The sequence below is a fragment of the Lampris incognitus genome, chromosome 10 (assembly GCF_029633865.1).
Source record: "Lampris incognitus isolate fLamInc1 chromosome 10, fLamInc1.hap2, whole genome shotgun sequence".
Taxonomy (NCBI): Eukaryota; Metazoa; Chordata; class Actinopteri; order Lampriformes; family Lampridae; genus Lampris; species Lampris incognitus.
In genome coordinates, this window is record NC_079220.1 from 23,019,048 (window position 1) to 23,037,015 (window position 17,968).

A 17,968-nucleotide genomic window follows, 5' to 3' on the forward strand; every position below is an offset into this window, starting at 1 on the left:
TGCGATTGATTTGCATCTTGATTTTCAGTTTGGGTTGTCAGCCAAATCATTTGCTTCCTGAAGCTGCCGTTGCACATGGCTGTTAACTTGAGCGACAATGTGGTCGTGTGGTTTCTGGTTATCGTGAAATCCTGTTACAGGGAGCTGCTACATGAAAGTTAATGTGCTCACTGTGCAAGTAAAGGTGCCTGAAATCAGGACAAATTCATTTTAGTAAATGGTCTTATATTTCCCTCTTCCGTTAAGAAGAGACAGTAATAGAAAGAGGGAGAGACAGAGAGAGAGAGAGAGAGAGAGAGAGAGAGAGAGAGAGAGAGAGAGAGAGAGAGAGAGAGAGAGAGAGAGAGAGAGAGAGAGAGAGAGAGAGAGAGAGAGAGAGAGAATGAGAGAGGGGTAGCTGTTTAGAGAGTGTGAGTAGCTGAATAGCATAGCTTCCTGCTATTGTTCCCAGCATCAAGCTTCATTTCCAACATGGAGCGCGACTCAAGTAACAATGGAGCATTTATGGCACATGACTAACTATTAGGGTATGGTGAAACATTATAGGTTTTATCATTCACATCAGGTTCACAACAAGGAAGGGGACGGTCCGTAAATTGGGATTCATTTCCCAATGGAAAGGAATTCAGCTTCATTCATTATTATTGAAATGCTGTGCTCACTAGTACACAGTTTACAATATGACAAGAAATGACGTTACATCAGTGCTCAGTTTACAGAGAACTGCTGCAATTCTCAGCAGTGCCGGATGGTCAAAAAAAAAGAACAAAAGGAGAAGGAGAAAAGGAGGGCCAGAACAGGAACAAGCCCCTGGGGCCAGGAAGTGCTACGTGGTTTTGCACAACGCAGATTAATGAGGTCATCCATCATGGCGCCCGCCATCACATGCTTGGTGAGGAGTTAGTTCCTCCACCCTGCCCATGCAGTCCAGCTCAGGCCTCTTGCTGGTCCCTTCCTCGAGGGACGACCCTCGCTTGGCCCGCCATCTGAGACACTGTCAGCGTCAATGACACACCCCTGGCCTGTCAGACACCCTCAGCAAAGCTGTGTAACCACTCCACCGCCTGTGGTGTGGACACAGTGATCCAAAATCAGCCGACCTCTGTCTGTATATGACGATCCTCCTCTGCCGTCGCATCTGGGTTCACTTTCACCCAGACGTCCGGTGGAATGTAAGCACTGTACAGTATTAGATATTGTCATCTAATAGAAATTTGGCATGGAAAGCCGAGTAACGTGAAGTTTGGGTTATCTAACTGGATTTTTAAAATTCACGGCATTGCGATTCTTGGAGGCTTTTCGGAATGCGCGGCATCTTGAGTCAGAGCTTTTCCAGAAATGTATTATTCATCTGTTCCGTTTTTAAAAGCAGCTGGTGTGTGCTACAGCTGATGTGTCCCCGTGCTTTTGACCCCACTTCACTCCCGAGCACAAAAAAAGTAAATGAAATGTGTATAGTTATCAAAGTACATCATCATTGCATTTCATTTTTTAATTTCCATGACAAGGGGAACTGGAAGTTTTAAACCGGGTGTCAGAAGGATGAGGAATCCAGTGAAGAGAAGCTGAGCATATATTTTATTTATGATGTATGTGAAATGGGAGGGCAGGGTTGCATACGTTGTACATGTACACAGTCACGTACCAGTGCAACCCTCCCCCACCCTCGCCCACCCAAAACCTCTCTCTATCAGACACCTGAGATGGTAACAGGGGCTGCAGGGATCGGGACTCTCCAGTGTTTGCCTTTACGCTGCACTGGTGACAGCTGGGCTTCTGTAGTCCTAACGGTGCCTCTCCATGCTTGACTGGGGACCATTACCAAGTCATTATATTAAGTGATGGTGAGGGAAAAAAAAACTTCACTGAGTGAGGGTTTGTGTGTAGTATGAATTATAATAGATTGCAGCTCCCAAGAGACAGAATGGTAGACATAGGGAGAGACAGGCATAGAATGAGAGAGACCCACAGAAGCAGAGAGAGAGGGAGCGAGAGCAAGAGAGAGCATGGTTGGTTTTAGCCTGTCAACTTCGGACATAAATGCCTGCCAGGCATTTTTGCATGGAGAGATCTCGGGCTGTCCTCTATGGTTTGTCTGCTTGCCCGTCTTCCCCACCGCTAATGGAGAGAAGTGGCCTTGTGAGGGAAATACCAGCCCCAGAATTCAACACGAGGGATGCAAGGCTTGTCATGGGTCTTGTGATTGAGTGGGAAATTTCCATGTGACTTGCTGGATGTTAAAAGTTAGGTAGGGCAAAGGAAGCTCACCCAGCGAGGCGCGGCTAGCGAAAGGGTAGTGGGTGGCAGTTTTCCCTCCTCCAGATGTGAGAGTGCAGGTCAAAATAAACACCTTCACGCACACAGATTATATCACGTCGGGCCGAGGAATGCAGATCACAAATTAGGAGTGGGCGTATACTCGCTGTGGGAAACTGTTGCAGTCCTGACACTTGGAATTGTTGCTGTGCAATACAATATGCAAGAGAACGTCAACCACAGAAATGTGACCTTGTGATCACACACTTGGGTGGGTTTGTGAAATGTTTGGTAGGGGTTGATGATTATGAATGTGCAACAACCATTTCGTGCACACTAACTACCTTAAAAGTTATTTCCTTTTAACAGTTGAATGTACCTTTGAGCAAATCCTTACACTGTGCCAGGGTGAAGCGGGACTGTCTAATCCTTGGACTTGGATAATTGCCAAATGCAGAATTCAATCAACTCTGCTTTCCCCAAGGACTTCTAAACTACTGAAGGACTTGTGCCTCATAAAGGCTAATCTGTGTCAGACAGGTAGTGGCCTTGAGCCCAAGTTTCCCTGTGAGGGTCTGTACTTTCTAATTTCCACTGTGAAGGAGAGTTTGGCCGACCTTTTGGATACTTCCTGAATGTGAAATAGGTAGATGGGACAATTTTCAGACACTCTTGGAGCAGACACAGAGTGCGTTTACATGGAAACCAATACCCCAATCACTGGGAACAGTCACTTAACAGCAATATTGCAGTTAAAGGGTTTACATTGTTGAAATAACCAATTTATTTCATATCCTGGGTATACATTATGAGGCTTTCCATGCAAACAAATATAAACTGAACATAAACTGAGAAAGGCATTATTCTGCCTTAAGAAACAGTCATGTAAACGCCTTTACCTCATTATTCTTGAGGTTGGCTCTTGATAAGTTTAGCCCGATTATGGCACCTAGGAGCCGGTGTTACAGAATTTTCTGACAACCCCGCAGAATCTGACTTCCCCTGGCGTGAGGCTAGGTTAGGTTAGGCTAACCCTAACCCCCTAATCCTAACTGTAACCCGTTCATGCCAAGGGGAGTCAAATTCTGCGGGATTGTCAGAAAATTCCACAACACCAGCTTATGATAGGCATTGTGAAATGCTGCATGCAAAAGTTTATGAGACAGTGAACGTGACGTTGTATGAACAGTACAAACAGGGTTTTTTTTTTATGGAGACATGAAACACCAAACAGTTATTAAAAGGTTTGGTCCATGTGCCATCACAAATTCATGGCAGTGTCAGCGATCAGACCATTAAACAAGTGAATGACTTGGTGAATTAATAGGCGCCATGATGAGATGAGCCACTCCTGATTGTCCCTGTCTGTCTTGTGACCAATACCTAATTCACACCCGGCCTGCCTTTCAGTGGACCGCTGTAAGAGCCATGCCCATGTTGATGTATCAACCATGCCAGCCTTTCCAGCCAACTTCCTTCCCCTGGCACAAGTCTTAGTCCCGTGCCAATTCAGCTGCCATGTTGATTTTGGAGGAGGATTAGAGGGACAGACATCCAAGTCTCTTGACTCAGTTGTGTTACCGACACTCGAGATTTACCTTGGGCTGTGACCAAGTTCCTCAATAATTCACTGAGCAGTGGACATAAATCAACAAACCTAGAACAGTAGCTAACACATCTGCATTTATGATCCAGTGTCTGCTTAGCATTTTGCAAGTGACATGCTCTTAATGGATTCACACTCAAGCACAAATGCCCAGTTATTGTGGTAATCTGATTACAGTGCCATGCCAGATATCTCAACTGTCCAATACTTCAAACCCAAAGCTTTCATTATGACCAAAGCCTCTATCTATATTGGAACAAAGCAGATTAGCAGGCTTATGGGAGGGTTAATGGGCCACAAACCAGTAATTGCTCGTGTATGTAATTTGCTCACAGAGAGAGAGAGAAGATCGAGATGCGAGTGAAGCTGAGAGGAGTAGGTGTACGAGGGGGAGGCTATGTACAGGAAGAGCAAAAGTTTCGGGCAGGGAGAGAACAGCGGTACGAGCAGACTGGGAGGTGGTAAACTCTTCCCCATCCCTTCTTATTCCATATCCCGGAGGCAGACGAGCATGGAGTCAGCTCTCAGAGTTAATATAATCATAGTTCAGGGCTCTGGTACCACAGGGCCTGAAATCAAATGACGCTTATTGTGGAGGACAGCTAGGAGCCACAGATCTGGGGCTGAACCTCCCCCACACTGGATCACTCTCTCTTAGGATTCCCGCTGTTTGAGCTAATGGCAAAAGTAATTAAATGTCGGGTGATGTTGTTGCCTGTGGCCAGAGTGTGTGCTGTTATTGCAACGGTCCTGCTGTGATTGCACAAGTTCAGATACTATCAGGGCATTTGCATTTCCCTCTCACTGGTGTTACTGGCTGCTCTGTAGAGGAGAGAGAGGGGAGAGCAAGGGAGAGGGAGAGGTGACACTTCTCACTGGAAGAAATAGGGAACGTTAGCAGGGGTTAGTTTTAGATGATGTGTTTTTGCGATTGTGTGAACTCAAAGAAATGGATGTAAAATGTATTATCGCCTGAAACAAACAGTATCACCTCTCACCTCTGATTAGCCAAGCAGTGTATAAACCTTTGGTAAAATATGTATAAAATACATGTAAAAAAAGATTTTTTGTAGTTTTTTTTCTGCACCCCCCCACAAAAAAAGCACACAGTGAAAACTGAGTGAAGACGTGCAACCGTTAAATACGAGTAGAGTGAGTGTGCAATGTGTCACTTTTTAACTCTCTCGCTCTCTCTCTTTCTCTCTCTCTCTCTCTCTCTCTCTCTCTCTCTCTCTCTCTCTCTCTCTCTCTCTCTCTCTCTCTCTCTCTCTCTCTCTCTCTCTCTTTCTCTCTCTCTTTTCATAGCTCTTCACTCAGAACAGTCTCTCTCTCTGAACCAGCCTGCTTTGTTAGTGTCTGCCTCGCTAATCTGGCCCGGTCAACATGTTGCAGACAGACAAAACCACTGTGGAGGTCAAACAGCATTCCCCGGCAGAGCCTCCTGACGGCACGAGGCCACAACTGTTCAAGCATGGCAGGGAATAGATGCTTCCACTTTTCCTCTCCAAGCGTTTGCTTTAGGCCTTTGCTGGAAATGTAGGGGGACACTGTCACAGCTTTTAAACAGCTTTCCCTCGTTCGAGGTTTGAAGATATCTTGCAGGATAGTTACATCAGTGTCCTAATGTGAACTGATGGATTATGAAATTTCTGGCAGCAAGAGCAAGACTGCGGTTTTAGATGTTAACACAGTGCGGATGACCTCCGCTGTCCCCACTGAGGTTTGACTTCCCACTTCATTCAGACACACTGGCAACACTGACTTTTTTTGCTTCTGAGGAGGAATCGTGTCCCATGTGCACACTCCAGGTCACCAGATGGGCTGAAAAAGAAGCCTGTGATGTGCTTGAAAATGGCTACAAGAAGCAGATCTGGTCTGGTGTATGTGGACCTTTTTCTCACCAACTAAATAGAAGTCGGGGTGCTCCTCCACATAACCTCTGATGAGGTGTAAAGCACCGAAGGGACACGAAGACATCTTGTGATTGCTCATCGGAGTAAGACATGACAGCACGGCATGTGGGGGTCTCTCACATGTGGATATAGTTGTGATTTCAGTTTCACACTGTGTAATAACAGTTCGTAGGCACACTCGGAGCCCTAGAAAGAGAGAGTTACGTCAACTACGATTTGTCAATGGGCCACAGCAATGGCGGATCATGGGAGCCCCGGATAGTTCCAAACAGTGCGCATAGAATATGTGTCACATTGGAATATATCTGTATCTATATATAAATGTAAAAATCTGAAAATATTGGTTAGTAGTTACCAGAAATCGCGGCTTAGCAGTTCATTTAAATGACCCACCAAGCTTCGTTTGGAACTATTCGGCGGCTACATGAACCACGTGACCCTCTCGCGTTCTGACCCCTCATTGACGCAACTCTCTCTTTCTAGGGCTCTGGGGGTCTCTCACATGCAGATATAGTTGTGATTTCAGTTTCACACTGTGTAAAAACAGTTCATAGGCACACTCAACTGTTAAAGACAGCTGATAATTTGCCCATTATCTTCTGCTGGGGAGTGGAGAATTGTTTTAATCCTGATGAGGGCAATAACACTGCCTGCAGAGATTTTTTTTTGCGTTGTGCTGCCATATTAATGAAAAGTAAAAGCAGTGTGTTTTTTTTTCTTCTCCCTGGGAATGTATAACTCACAATTTAGAAAATGACAGGAAACAAGCCTCCAGGCACAGAGAGGTGAGGTCTGATGAGGGAGCAGTGAAATCAAAGGCTGGTTGAGATAACAAGGCTCCAGTTATGGGGATGTTTTCTTTCTAATGGGAAGGTTTACTATGCACCACCTGCTGTTGTCAGCCCTCTTCATGGGAATGCATATAGTCATTAGATAAATGCCAGCTGGGAACAGAATATCTTCTAACTACAAGCAGGGACCGAGTGTAAGGTAATCTCTGGTATTCCAGGGATTTGTGTAAATACCCTAAACTTCCCTATTCCTTCAGCGTCTGTTGCTTTGTTTAATGGTTCTGTGTACTCTTTGGGATAATGGTTACCAGTTGTACTCTGGTGTCTACTTCTGTTAAGTGGTTGAGATGATTTATTAAGGACTGGCTCAAATAAAGAGCTTCAGCCCCCTCTTGTGTTATGTATGAGTAGTACAATCCAACGAATCAGGTTTCAGGCCCTATTTGCAGTTGAGTCATTGTAATGAAACGCTTACTGGGTCACAACAGTCATATTAAAAAAAAATGTATATATATAGATAAATGGACAGAATTTTTTTTTCTTTACATAAAAGGTAAAATGTAAATTTAAAGGCAAATATATTTATAAAAATTATAGAAAGTTACATTTGCAATATTTATCAAGGCTGTCGTTTGCAAATGGAGTTATTAAATTAATGAGGATGTGTTTAAGCTGTTTTAATATTGTAACCATAAAATGATAGCAGATTTAAGCTAACTAGTACCCTACAACAATTATTGGGGACTCTCAATTAAAAGCCACACGCTGTCTTTCTAAAAAAAAAATAGATTAGCGTTAAGATTTTAGTTAAGCTATAGTTCGTTTTAGTTCATAAAGAGTCTAGTTTTGGTCGCTTTTTTTTTTTTTTACTGCTGTTGGACAATTTTGACCTATTGTACAAAAATGTATCTGCCCAAATTTTACTTATGCCAGACTATGTCACAAGGCATTGAGGTTTATCACAAGATGTAAAGCACTCACCCCATCATTTTACTCTGTGTGGTACATTGGGTTTGCTGTCACTGTCAATCTGTAGGCATGTTAACTTGTCTTAGTCCATTTTTCATTTTGCCTCCTCCAAATTGTGTTCACATACCTCCCTTAAAGACTTGCTCCTGCTGTCCATCCCTAAGATCTGAACTGAGCTAGATCATTAAAAGAGCCGTCATGTTGCTCCTGTAGCTTCCTTGTGGAGGGAGTTAAAACTAAAAGGTCACATCTCTCTTGGAGATCTCAAAAAGTGTACTGAAGACCTTGCAGGTGCCACCATTAGGATCTGTCTCTGCTTTACTTAACCAGCTTCAACAGTGTTTTTGATGTTTTTATCCTGTTTTTTAACTGCACCGCGCTATTATACTTTTATACGGCCTGTTTTCGTTTTATTGCCATCTTATCAGTCTGACCATGTCGTGCAATGGTTTTGTGTTGTTTGTGAGAAACTTAAATATGTGTTATTGATGCTGCCATTGCTTGGCCTCCTTTGAAAAAAAAAGAAAAAGATTCTTCAGCTCAGAGTGATTTCCTGGTTAGATAAAGGTTTAATGAAAAAAATTATTAAAATGGAGTAAATAACAGAAATCATATTACGTTTTGTTTGACTCGTTGGGGCTGGTTTCAGTTATGTGAAACCTCTGCTCCTGTCCTCCTTTTATCATGCTCATATCCTCCTTCTCTGTCTCTGGTGGCCAGCTGGCCGGCGTGGGGTGGAGCAGAGAGCATGGCTGAACTGCGGCGGGAGAGCACCAGCAGCCTGCAGAGGAAGAAACCTCCATGGCTTAAACTGGACATTCCCACCACGCAGGTGTCTCTAGACGAGCCCCCCACCTTCGTTCAGGTACGCCATTCTCACCCAACTTCCTAAAGGAGCCTCACTTTCCTAATTTTACTTCACTAAGGCAGAGTCCTTTCACTGTCCATCTCATACTTTCACTTTTCTGTCACTCTATGTTGTCAACATTAACTCCCTGTTGCCAGTTCCCCAACATTTCTTGCTGGGCAATGACCAGTAATAAGTAAAAGAAATAGTGTAATTACATGCTATTTAGTTGGTTTGTATCTATTATACTGTTATACTGTGCCTGCATGTTGTACAGTGTACCGCACTCAAAACTGCTGAAGTTTCAAACCACCCACTTATGTCAATATCCCCCCTGCAAAAGGTTTATTCATCGTCACCCACAATTGTCTCAACTGGGGTGACTGTATCGGTCTCTGGCCATCCGTCCATCCATCACACACAATATCTTAGACACAACCACTCCGATATTGATTAACCTTGAGGGAATGATGCCAATATGGTACACATGGTACACAATACAGGCCAAAAAGATGCCTTTAAATTAGCAAAATGTATTACTATTATTATGTACTATTGCATATACTGTTGAAATGTGCACACATACATTTCCCCCATTTGAACATTTTTGCCTCTCATAGCATTAAGCTTCGTCTACCTGCATTTTCTGCTCATTTACATAATACGTTTTGCACATTTCATTGCTATCATCTGAAAAAAAGGGGGTCACTGCATCATTCATTGGGGATGACATGTTGACTGTTGACTTATTTAAATGTGTTTTCTTATTAGTGCACTGTACCTTCCACAAGTACAATGCAAAATATGTAAATACCTTACAGTAAGACAATCATTATATGCAGATGATACTCTTTGGGATGACTACTTCTTACTTTTTTTGCACTGTGAACAGAAATGATATGTAGATATTTCAATTATCTTTGTTACATAGATATTATTTATAGATAATGGGTTTTTTTTCTGTTCTTTATCACTTTAAGTTGTGCAAACTTATCTGGCTGCCGGTAAACCTTGTCTTGAACTTGTGTTCCCCCCTGTCTAGCCGGTGAAAAGACAGGGGTTCCTGCGTAGCATCAGCATGCCTGTGGAGACTACTCACCTCCAGTCTCCGCCGCGTGACCTGTTTGACCCCCGTCGGCCTGCCTTGCATCGCCAGTCCTCCATCACACAGACAATAAAGAGGTAAGGGCAGTTTAGCAACACATGGATAGCATTTAGTTATTTGGACAGCTTGATTCAATTTTTTCTACCATGGCATGAACTCATAAGACATACTACCCTCCAAGGTTTCGCAGTCTGGAAGGTTCATTGGCTTCTTGTATTGGACAGCATGTGGTAGTCTGTTCATGGTGGGGCATTGAATATGTGCTGTGTTTGTAGATTGGGTATTTTAAGTGCATAGAAGCACGTTGCTTTGCACATTTAAAGTGGACGACAACAGAGAAGAGATATTGTGCTGGTGCCTCATTCTTGCCAGATTGGTTGTTTTATTCCGTACTGATTTGCCTAAACCAAATGCTCACATGAAACCCATTAGGTAAATTAAGGATTGGGGGGACTTTTTTCCTCTCTTGGCAAAACATTGCATGCTTAAATCCAGTCTCTTCACATGATTGCAGTGTCAATGCTAACCTGCTGCCTCTTCCATACTGTCACTGTCTGCATGGCTGTGCCTCGTTAACCTCATAATCTTCAAACCATCTGCATGTTGTTGAGCCCCTTTTCAATATTGCTAATGTCCAAAAAAAAATTTAGTCCTTACTAAACAATTGTCTACTTTGCTCTCTTGGCGCAGTGGCTGTAACACTTTCCAGCTGCACTTTTCCTTCTCACTGCCTGTTCTTGTCTTCTCTCTTTCCTCTTCCTTTCTCCTACCTTCCTTCCTTCCTTCCCACATTCCTTCCTTATCCCCCCCCATCCCATCCACAGCAGCAGAAGGGTGCACTTTGAGCGGATTAACACGGTGCCCATTAAGGGCCAGCGGGCTGCTCGTCGCAGTACCAGGAAACACCACTCGCTCTCCAGAACTCTGCTCAGGTATTTTGGCAAGGGGAGGTCCCCTCACAAGACCACGCAAGTGTGGAGGTTGGGGTCAGGGGTCAGGATTAAGATGAGGGAGAGGTCATGGTGAGGGATGGAGAGAGAAGATGCGTTAGGTAGTCTGACTACATTTAGAGGGGGTGTGTCTGGTTATGTCAAAAAATTACAGATTGGGATGAGTAAGTGATTTAGTATTTGTGTGTGACACGCATAGTCTGTGGGGTTAGTTTCAATCCGATGTCTTATACGTGCTTGTACCATAGATGATTGTCTGGATAATGCTCTCTCAAATGTGCAGTGATACTACCAAGGCAGCCCAAATCTTTTGGCTCTTGACCTTACTGTCAAAAAGTGATGCAGTCTGTTCTGTTAGACACACATGATGAGATTCACAAGGACTCTTGTTTTCTTCCACTGTCCTTGGTTATTAAGTCAAGTTACATTTATTTAAGGTGCGTTTTCGCTAGCGAGGGTCTCAGCACACCTCACAATCAAAAGACAAGGGTAAAAGGCTAAGTGATACAAATAGAGAAAAACAGAAGTAATTGTAGATTATGATTACAGTAATTACCAAGGTAATAATATCGCATGAAGAAATAGAATAGTAAAAAAAAAAAAACAAGGTCGCAAATGTATGAAGGTTGTTACCGGTTTGGCTGCTAGTCATTGCACACAACTGAATAGGTCATGGAGTTCTTCATGAGAGAAGCTGAAACCCAGAGCTTTTCTTTCTTTTCTCGTTATACATTACCCAGCGTTCAATGCTCCAGTATTGACCAAAACTGGGAATGGGTGGGCCTGCACGTTTTCCTGCACATCTGTCAAACAGCATTCATCGCCGGGGGACTGTTATTGCTTTGGACTGGGAGTCATTAGCGGGCATGGGGGGGGGGGTTTAAGGATGTGGATGGGAAGAGGCGGAGGAGGGGGTGGGGTGGGGTGGTTGGTTTGCTGGCGTACCCTCCCAGGCAGGGGCTTTAGCAGACACAGATTAGTTTAGACTGGGCGTCCAGGTGTTCGGCCATGCTGGGGGCTCTATTTATAGCCACCGCGGTCGGCAAGGGCACGGCCACTGTGAAGGCATGCCAAGCAGGGAGGGGCCCACAGCTGCAGGAATGCCAGCTATTCAGACATGTCACCAAAATGATTAGGAGGACAGGGTAAATCCACAAGGACCAGATAACTGGACCGGAGAGCACAGAGCTTTCCCATGTGCACTGCGTAGCTGGTCATTTAGCTTGTTTAGGGACTTAGTTTCCTTGTGCCTCCGCTGGGGAAAAAAAAATCTTTTTTTTTTCTCCTCACTGCCCTCAGGTTATAGGGACACTTCCTGCTCTGGTACTCATTAAGCTTGAACTTCAACAACAGTGCTAAATTTATCACATTCAGATGTCTGCTGGAGAAGACAAAAATATTGAGTATCAAATGAATCATGTATTCCCAGCTATGATATGCTGTATTTTTTTTCTATGATGGTGAAGATGCAGTAAACTAGACCTTGTTCACTTACAGTGGATTTATCAGACTGCGCGCACGTGCGTGTGTACGTGTGTGTGTGTGTGTGTGTGTGTGTGTGTGTGTGTGTGTGTGTGTGTGTGTGTGTGTGTGTGTGTGTCATGAGGACTAAGTGTCCTCGTAAGGGTAGTGAAATCCCAACCACCTACCTAATGGGATCTTTTTGGTCCCCACATGGTAAAGGGTTATTCCTGGGCTTGGGGTTAGGTTTATGGAAAGGGTTGCCATTAGGGCTATGGTTAGGCTTAGGTCTAGCATTAAAGTTAAGCATTTGAATAAGTCTTAGGTTTAGGGATTAAAGTTGGGGTTAGATTTGGGTTATTTTTTGTTTTTGTTCATTTTAGGGTTTAGGGTTAAGGTTATGGTTGGGTATGGGGTCAGTGTTAGGGAATGCATTAAGATTTTACTTTCGGATTTGAGGTTAGGATTTTGTCCCCATGAGGATATATAAACAAACGTGTGTGTGTGTGTGTGTGTGTGTGTGTGTGTGTGTGTGTGTGTGTGTGTGTGTGTGTGTGTGTGTGCGCAAGGGTGCATCTGGACTTTGTGTCTCTCAGTCAGGACCTGAACATGCCCAGGCTTATTCCGTCTAACTGGGCCTGCTAGGGCACTTTCTCTTCCTTTCAGGGAAGTCAGTGTTATCAGTACAGTGCCTGTTTGATGTCCCACTCCTTCACATAGGGCTTCCTGGAGGGACCTCTATCTGTGATTGTATATCTCTTCGGCAGTTAGCAAGCCACATATCCTGTGTTAAACCCCCCCGTAAGGGACGAGGGGATTACTAGAATATAGGGTGTTGTTTTTTTGTTTTTTGTTTTTTTTTTTTGGTGGGGGGGTTGTGAGATGCGTGCCTCGGGGCTGAAGGTACAGTGTTTGTGATGCTAGGGGCACGGCCGACTGGTTTGGGGTCAGCAAGGATGGAGACGCAACACAGAAGTGGCAGAGGAAGAGCCTGCGCCACTGCAGCCTTCGCTATGGGAAGCTCAAGCCCCAGGTGATCCGAGAGATGGATCTGCCGAGCCAGGACAACATCTCCCTGACCAGCACCGAGACACCGCCTCCGCTCTACGTTCCCACCTCACAGCACGGCATGCAGAAGGTACTGCAGCGCTTTTCTTCTGGTAAACACTGCTCTGATGTGGCTCCACAATGCTGCTGCTGCTGCTGCTGCTGCTGCTGCTGATGATGATGATGATGATGATGATGATGGTGATGGTGGTGGTATAACAATAATAGTATTTATTTATACAGAACTTTTTAAAACAAATATTACAAAGTGCTTTGCAGCAGAATAGAAAGCAAAATGAGCAGTCTATACAGGAATAACGATGACAGGAATCACACTGATTAGAATTATTCATGAGACATGAAACAAAAGTTAAACGAACCCATTCACTAAAAATTAAACTAGAAAAGCTAGCAAGAAAACACAGCACAAATTGTAAAAAAAAAACAACAACATGGAAAACAAAATGAAAACACTAAAAAAAAAAGTAAATCGATGATCATAAAAAAGCCTCATTCACAAATCCTTTATAAAAAGGGTTTTTAAAGAAGAATTGAAAAGATGAAACTGATTTTTCTAGATTAAAAAAAAGCATTATAATCATACTGTAACGTGCATGGATAAGTACACACGTTGGCCCTTGGCTAACGGATCGGACCCTTTAGTTGAGCGGTCAGCGATGTCTCCCGCAGTGCGGGAGATACAGGTTCGTGGCAGTTCCTGTGGTTACCCCCCGAATTCGCTGCAATATGCTCTGATCTAGATATATAGATGAACAAACCTGTAACAGAATGGTGCCCGGCTTTCGCTTTTCTTGCCAATTCTGAGAGCTGAGCACTCGTTAAAGGTACAGTCCGTAATGTTACACCCCGCCATGGCCATGTGGGGAACTGACAATGAGAAACATGACGTATCTCATCATCAGGTCAACACTGTGAACTTGATTAGGAAATGGAGACAGCTGAAAGCCTCAAAAGGAAGTGAACGGCTAGTTTTGTCATTTGCCAGTAACAAAGCAAGCAACGTTTACGACGTCGGACCAAGATTGAGACGGACAGCCACTGTGTGCATCAATTGTGGATTGTACCTTTAACTCCTATGTGGGTGCAGGTTACACCCTAAAAAGTTCAAATATTGAGCCAAACTGAAAGTGTCAAGCCTCACTTCATAGGTCCTTTGTTGGATTCAGTCATATAATCAAAACTGTTCTTAGTTTTGCATTGTAAACAAAGCATTATAAGTGAAATTTGTTTTTGTTTTGTTTTGTTAATGATCCTTCCATCCAGTTTCTTTACATTTTTTTTTGTTTGTTTTTTTTTCTTTCATTTTTTGCTCTTATATTCTGCTTGGGGCTGCAGATTGTGGACCCGCTGGCACGTGGCCGGGCCTTCCGAATGGTGGAGGAGGTGGACGGCTACAGTGTGCCTCAGACTCCCATCACCCCCGGAGCCACCTCGCTTTGCTCCTTCACCAGCTCCCGCTCAGGTCTCAACCGGCTGCCCCGCCGACGCAAGAGGGAGTCTGTGGCGAAGATGAGCTTCAGGGCTGCGGCTGCTCTGGTCAAGGTGAGCCATGATGGGGTTGAAGGGGTCAGCAAGAATGCTTACTGGGCTACGCTTATGGTTGTGGTGTACAAATCTAAAAGTTAAGCAAGTTAAAGATCAAGTGTGTGTGTGTGTTAGGGGCGCTCGTTGCGGGATAACACCTTAAGACGGACCCAAAGGCGCAGCTTTACTCCTGCCAGCTTCATGGAGGAGGATGTGGTGGACTTTCCTGATGAACTGGACACCTCCTTTTTCACCAGGGTGAGAGAGAGCATACTGTCATGTTGTTATTCTGCCGTTAATCAATCTCTAAGAGTGCTTATTTTAAAGGAAAACAAAAAAGAACCATGTTACAAAATAATAGGACCCTTGGCAGAACTCAATTCGTTCCCAGAAGAACAAATCATCTTGATTTCTATTCCAAAGCGTCATATTAAGACTTATCTCATTCCTCCACCTACGTAGGATGTTCTGATGCAGGAGGAATTGTCCACATATGCAGATGAGGTGTTCGAGTCGCCGTCGGAGGCAGCAATGAAAGAGGCAGAGCCTAGTGGTTTGATGGACGAGACGGAACTGACAGGAAGTGCTCTGGACAAATCGGAGCTGGAGAGGAGTCATCTCATGCTGTGAGTCCAGGTCATCAGAACAGCGGCTACCAGTATCTGACCTGTCCAGGATTTGGTGAAGGCAGTCCAGAGAGCATTAACAGTTTTGTAATGGATACCTATGAAAGTACATTTTATTTTGTGAACGAGAAATTCGAAAATGTTTTGTATAGTATTTGTACACACTGTTTGATTTTCTTAAAAAAAAACGGAAAAAAACAAAATGTGCACGGATACCTAATTTCGTAGAAATGTAATTTCTTTAGAAAAATCCATTCAGATTTTTATGACTTTCAACACATTTATCTAAACACCTGTGGCTTTCACTTCTGTTACCCAGTTCTTGTTTTGCTGTTTTTATCTCATGATATGATAAGAGCTATATAATACATTCTCTAATCTTAAGTTGTGTAGCACATAAAACAGGGTAAAATAAAGCACTTTTCATTCAACTGAACGTTTCTAAATCAAAAGGTACATTTCTTTAACAGTGATCAAAAGCATAGGATCAAAACAAACCCTTTTCCTGTAAGCGACAAACTGGAGCAGCCATGGCTCTGATCTCCTTGGACAAGTAAATTCAAAATCTAGATGCTGTATTTAGTTTACAGTAGCCATAAACATCTCTGCCCAAGGATCTCAGGCATTGCTCTTTAACGTTAAAGTTTAAGGTATCAGATTAAAAAGCTGATGATATGATCGGGTCACGGACGGACCCAGTCAGACCTCGGAAGTAAACAGTTATCTTGGTTCTGGTTGAAATCCCTTGTGTCCTAGGGAGTGTCCAGGTAGCATGGCGGTCTATTCCGTTGCCTATCAACATGGGGATCGCCGGTTCGAATCCCTATGTTACCTCCGGCTTGATAGGGCGTCCCTACAGACACAATTGGCCGTGTCTGCGGATGGGAAGCTGGATGTGGGTATGTGTCCTGGTTGCTGCACTAGCGCCTCCTCTGATTGGTTGGGGCACCTTTTTGGTGGGAAAGGGGGTACTGGGGGGAATAGCGTGATCCTCCCACGCACTACGTTCCCCTGGCGAAACTCCTCACTGTCAGGTGAAAAGAAGCGGCTGGCGACTCCACATGTAGCGGAGGTGGCATGTGGTAGTCTGCAGCCCCCCCCCCGGATCAGCAGAGGGGGTGGAGCAGTAACCGGGAAGGCTCGGAAGAGTGGGGTAATTGGCCAAGTACAATTGGGGAGAAAAAGAGGGGGGCATTTGAGGAGAAAAGGGGAGAAAATTCCACAAAAAAAGAAAAGAAAAATCCCTCATGTTCCTGATCTAGCTGTCATTCAGTTCTGTGTCTTTTTTTTTTTTGCGTTTCCGTCTGCCAGACCTCTGGAGAGAGGGTGGCGTAAGGCTAAAGAGGGAGCTCCTGGACCGCCAAAGGTTCCCCTGCGGCAGGAGGTGGTGAGCATCAACGGACAGCGGCGGGGCCAGCGCATCGTTGTTCCCGTAAAAAAGCTCTTCGCTCGGGAGAAGAGGCCCTACGGGTTAGGCATGGTGGGGAAACTCACCAACCGCACCTACCGCAAGCGCATTGACAGCTACGTGAAAAGGCAGATAGAAGACATGGATGACCACAGGTACCTCCGCTGCTAAGTAGAGCGATATCATGGATCGCTTCCTTTCTCTGGTCTCTTTGTGCCGTCTGCAATGACGGATGATGTAAAGCTCCGCATGCTCGGTAATAAAGATGCTTTGTCTCCGCCAGGCCTTTCTTCACATACTGGATCACTGTTGTTCATGTGCTGATCACTTTGCTGGCTGTATGCATCCATGGTATTGCACCAGTGGGCTTTTCCCAGCACGAGACGGTTGATTCTGTGAGTCCTCTCATGTCTCTGGGAGTTTCTTTTGTTTTATTTTTTCCCCAAGTAAAACTGGGAATCTATAACACTCTCTATAATTCCTGTATTCTTTTTGTTCTTTTAGGTTTTAAGAAACAAAGGTGTATATGAGAATGTCAAGTTTGTACAGCAGGAGAACTTCTGGATTGGGCCCAGTTCGGTAAGCATGGTTTGATCGCTCGTTAGCCAGTTAGCCATTTAGATAGTTAGTTACTTAAATCTATAGTTTGATAGATAGTTCAACAGATAGATAGCTAGATAGATAGACAGATAGACAGATAGATAGATAGATAGATAGATAGATAGATAGATAGATAGATAGATAGATAGATAGATAGATAGATAGATAGATAGATAGATAGATAGATAGATGGATGGATGGATAGTTTTTGAGCCTTTCCCCTCACTGTCATAATCTTGTGTATGTTAGGAGGCTCTGATCCACTTGGGGGCCAAATACTCTCCCTGCATGCGACAGGATCAGCAAGTGCACGATCTGATCAGGGATAAGAGAGCCATTGAACGCAACTCCGCCTGTTGCGTGAGGAACGATCGCTCCGGCTGTGTCCAAACCTCCGAGGAGGAGTGCTCGGTTTGTAAACAACAACTTCATTCTCTGTCCAGTTTTCCTCAACTAGCCTGGTTTTGTTTAACCAGTCGTCTGAGCTGCGGCTACTTCTCATTCTTACCTCCGTGTGGTTGTATCTCAGAGCACTCTAGCTGTGTGGGTGAAGTGGCCCTGGCACCCGAGCGCTCCTCAGCTAAATGGCAAAAACAGACAGTTTGGTTCCGTGTGCCATCAGGATCCCAGGTAGGGCACATTAATAGACTCTTTTTCGATAGCCAGTGCATGTTACACATGGCAGAGAGAACCTGAAAACACAAGGACACTTCAAAAACACCACACTGTTCTCAAATGCAGAACAGAAGGCAGGAACAAAAATAAACAGGCGAACCCAAGTACACCTTCCTGGCAGACTCCATGACATTCACATAAGCAACAGCAGAGACCCCACCCTGCATCA

General features: G+C 44.3%; 1 protein-coding gene across 2 annotated transcripts in view; it reads left to right on the forward strand.

Moving 5' to 3' along the window:
• rhbdf1a (rhomboid 5 homolog 1a (Drosophila)) overlaps positions 1–17,968 on the forward strand; it is a 47,515-nt gene that overhangs the window by 19,166 nt on the left and 10,381 nt on the right. The window contains exons 2-13 of one of the 2 annotated variants that reach the window (XM_056287593.1): positions 5,168–5,858; positions 8,256–8,400; positions 9,425–9,564; positions 12,823–13,036; positions 14,302–14,508; positions 14,626–14,748; positions 14,953–15,116; positions 16,428–16,679; positions 16,808–16,919; positions 17,029–17,103; positions 17,374–17,535; positions 17,654–17,754. In XM_056287593.1, coding sequence (XP_056143568.1) covers positions 8,284–8,400; positions 9,425–9,564; positions 12,823–13,036; positions 14,302–14,508; positions 14,626–14,748; positions 14,953–15,116; positions 16,428–16,679; positions 16,808–16,919; positions 17,029–17,103; positions 17,374–17,535; positions 17,654–17,754 — 1,667 coding nt within the window. In that variant the 5' untranslated portion in view covers positions 5,168–5,858; positions 8,256–8,283. The remainder of the gene's footprint in view (positions 1–5,167; positions 5,859–8,255; positions 8,401–9,424; positions 9,565–12,822; positions 13,037–14,301; positions 14,509–14,625; positions 14,749–14,952; positions 15,117–16,427; positions 16,680–16,807; positions 16,920–17,028; positions 17,104–17,373; positions 17,536–17,653; positions 17,755–17,968) is intronic. The other variant, XM_056287592.1, reaches the window with a different exon arrangement.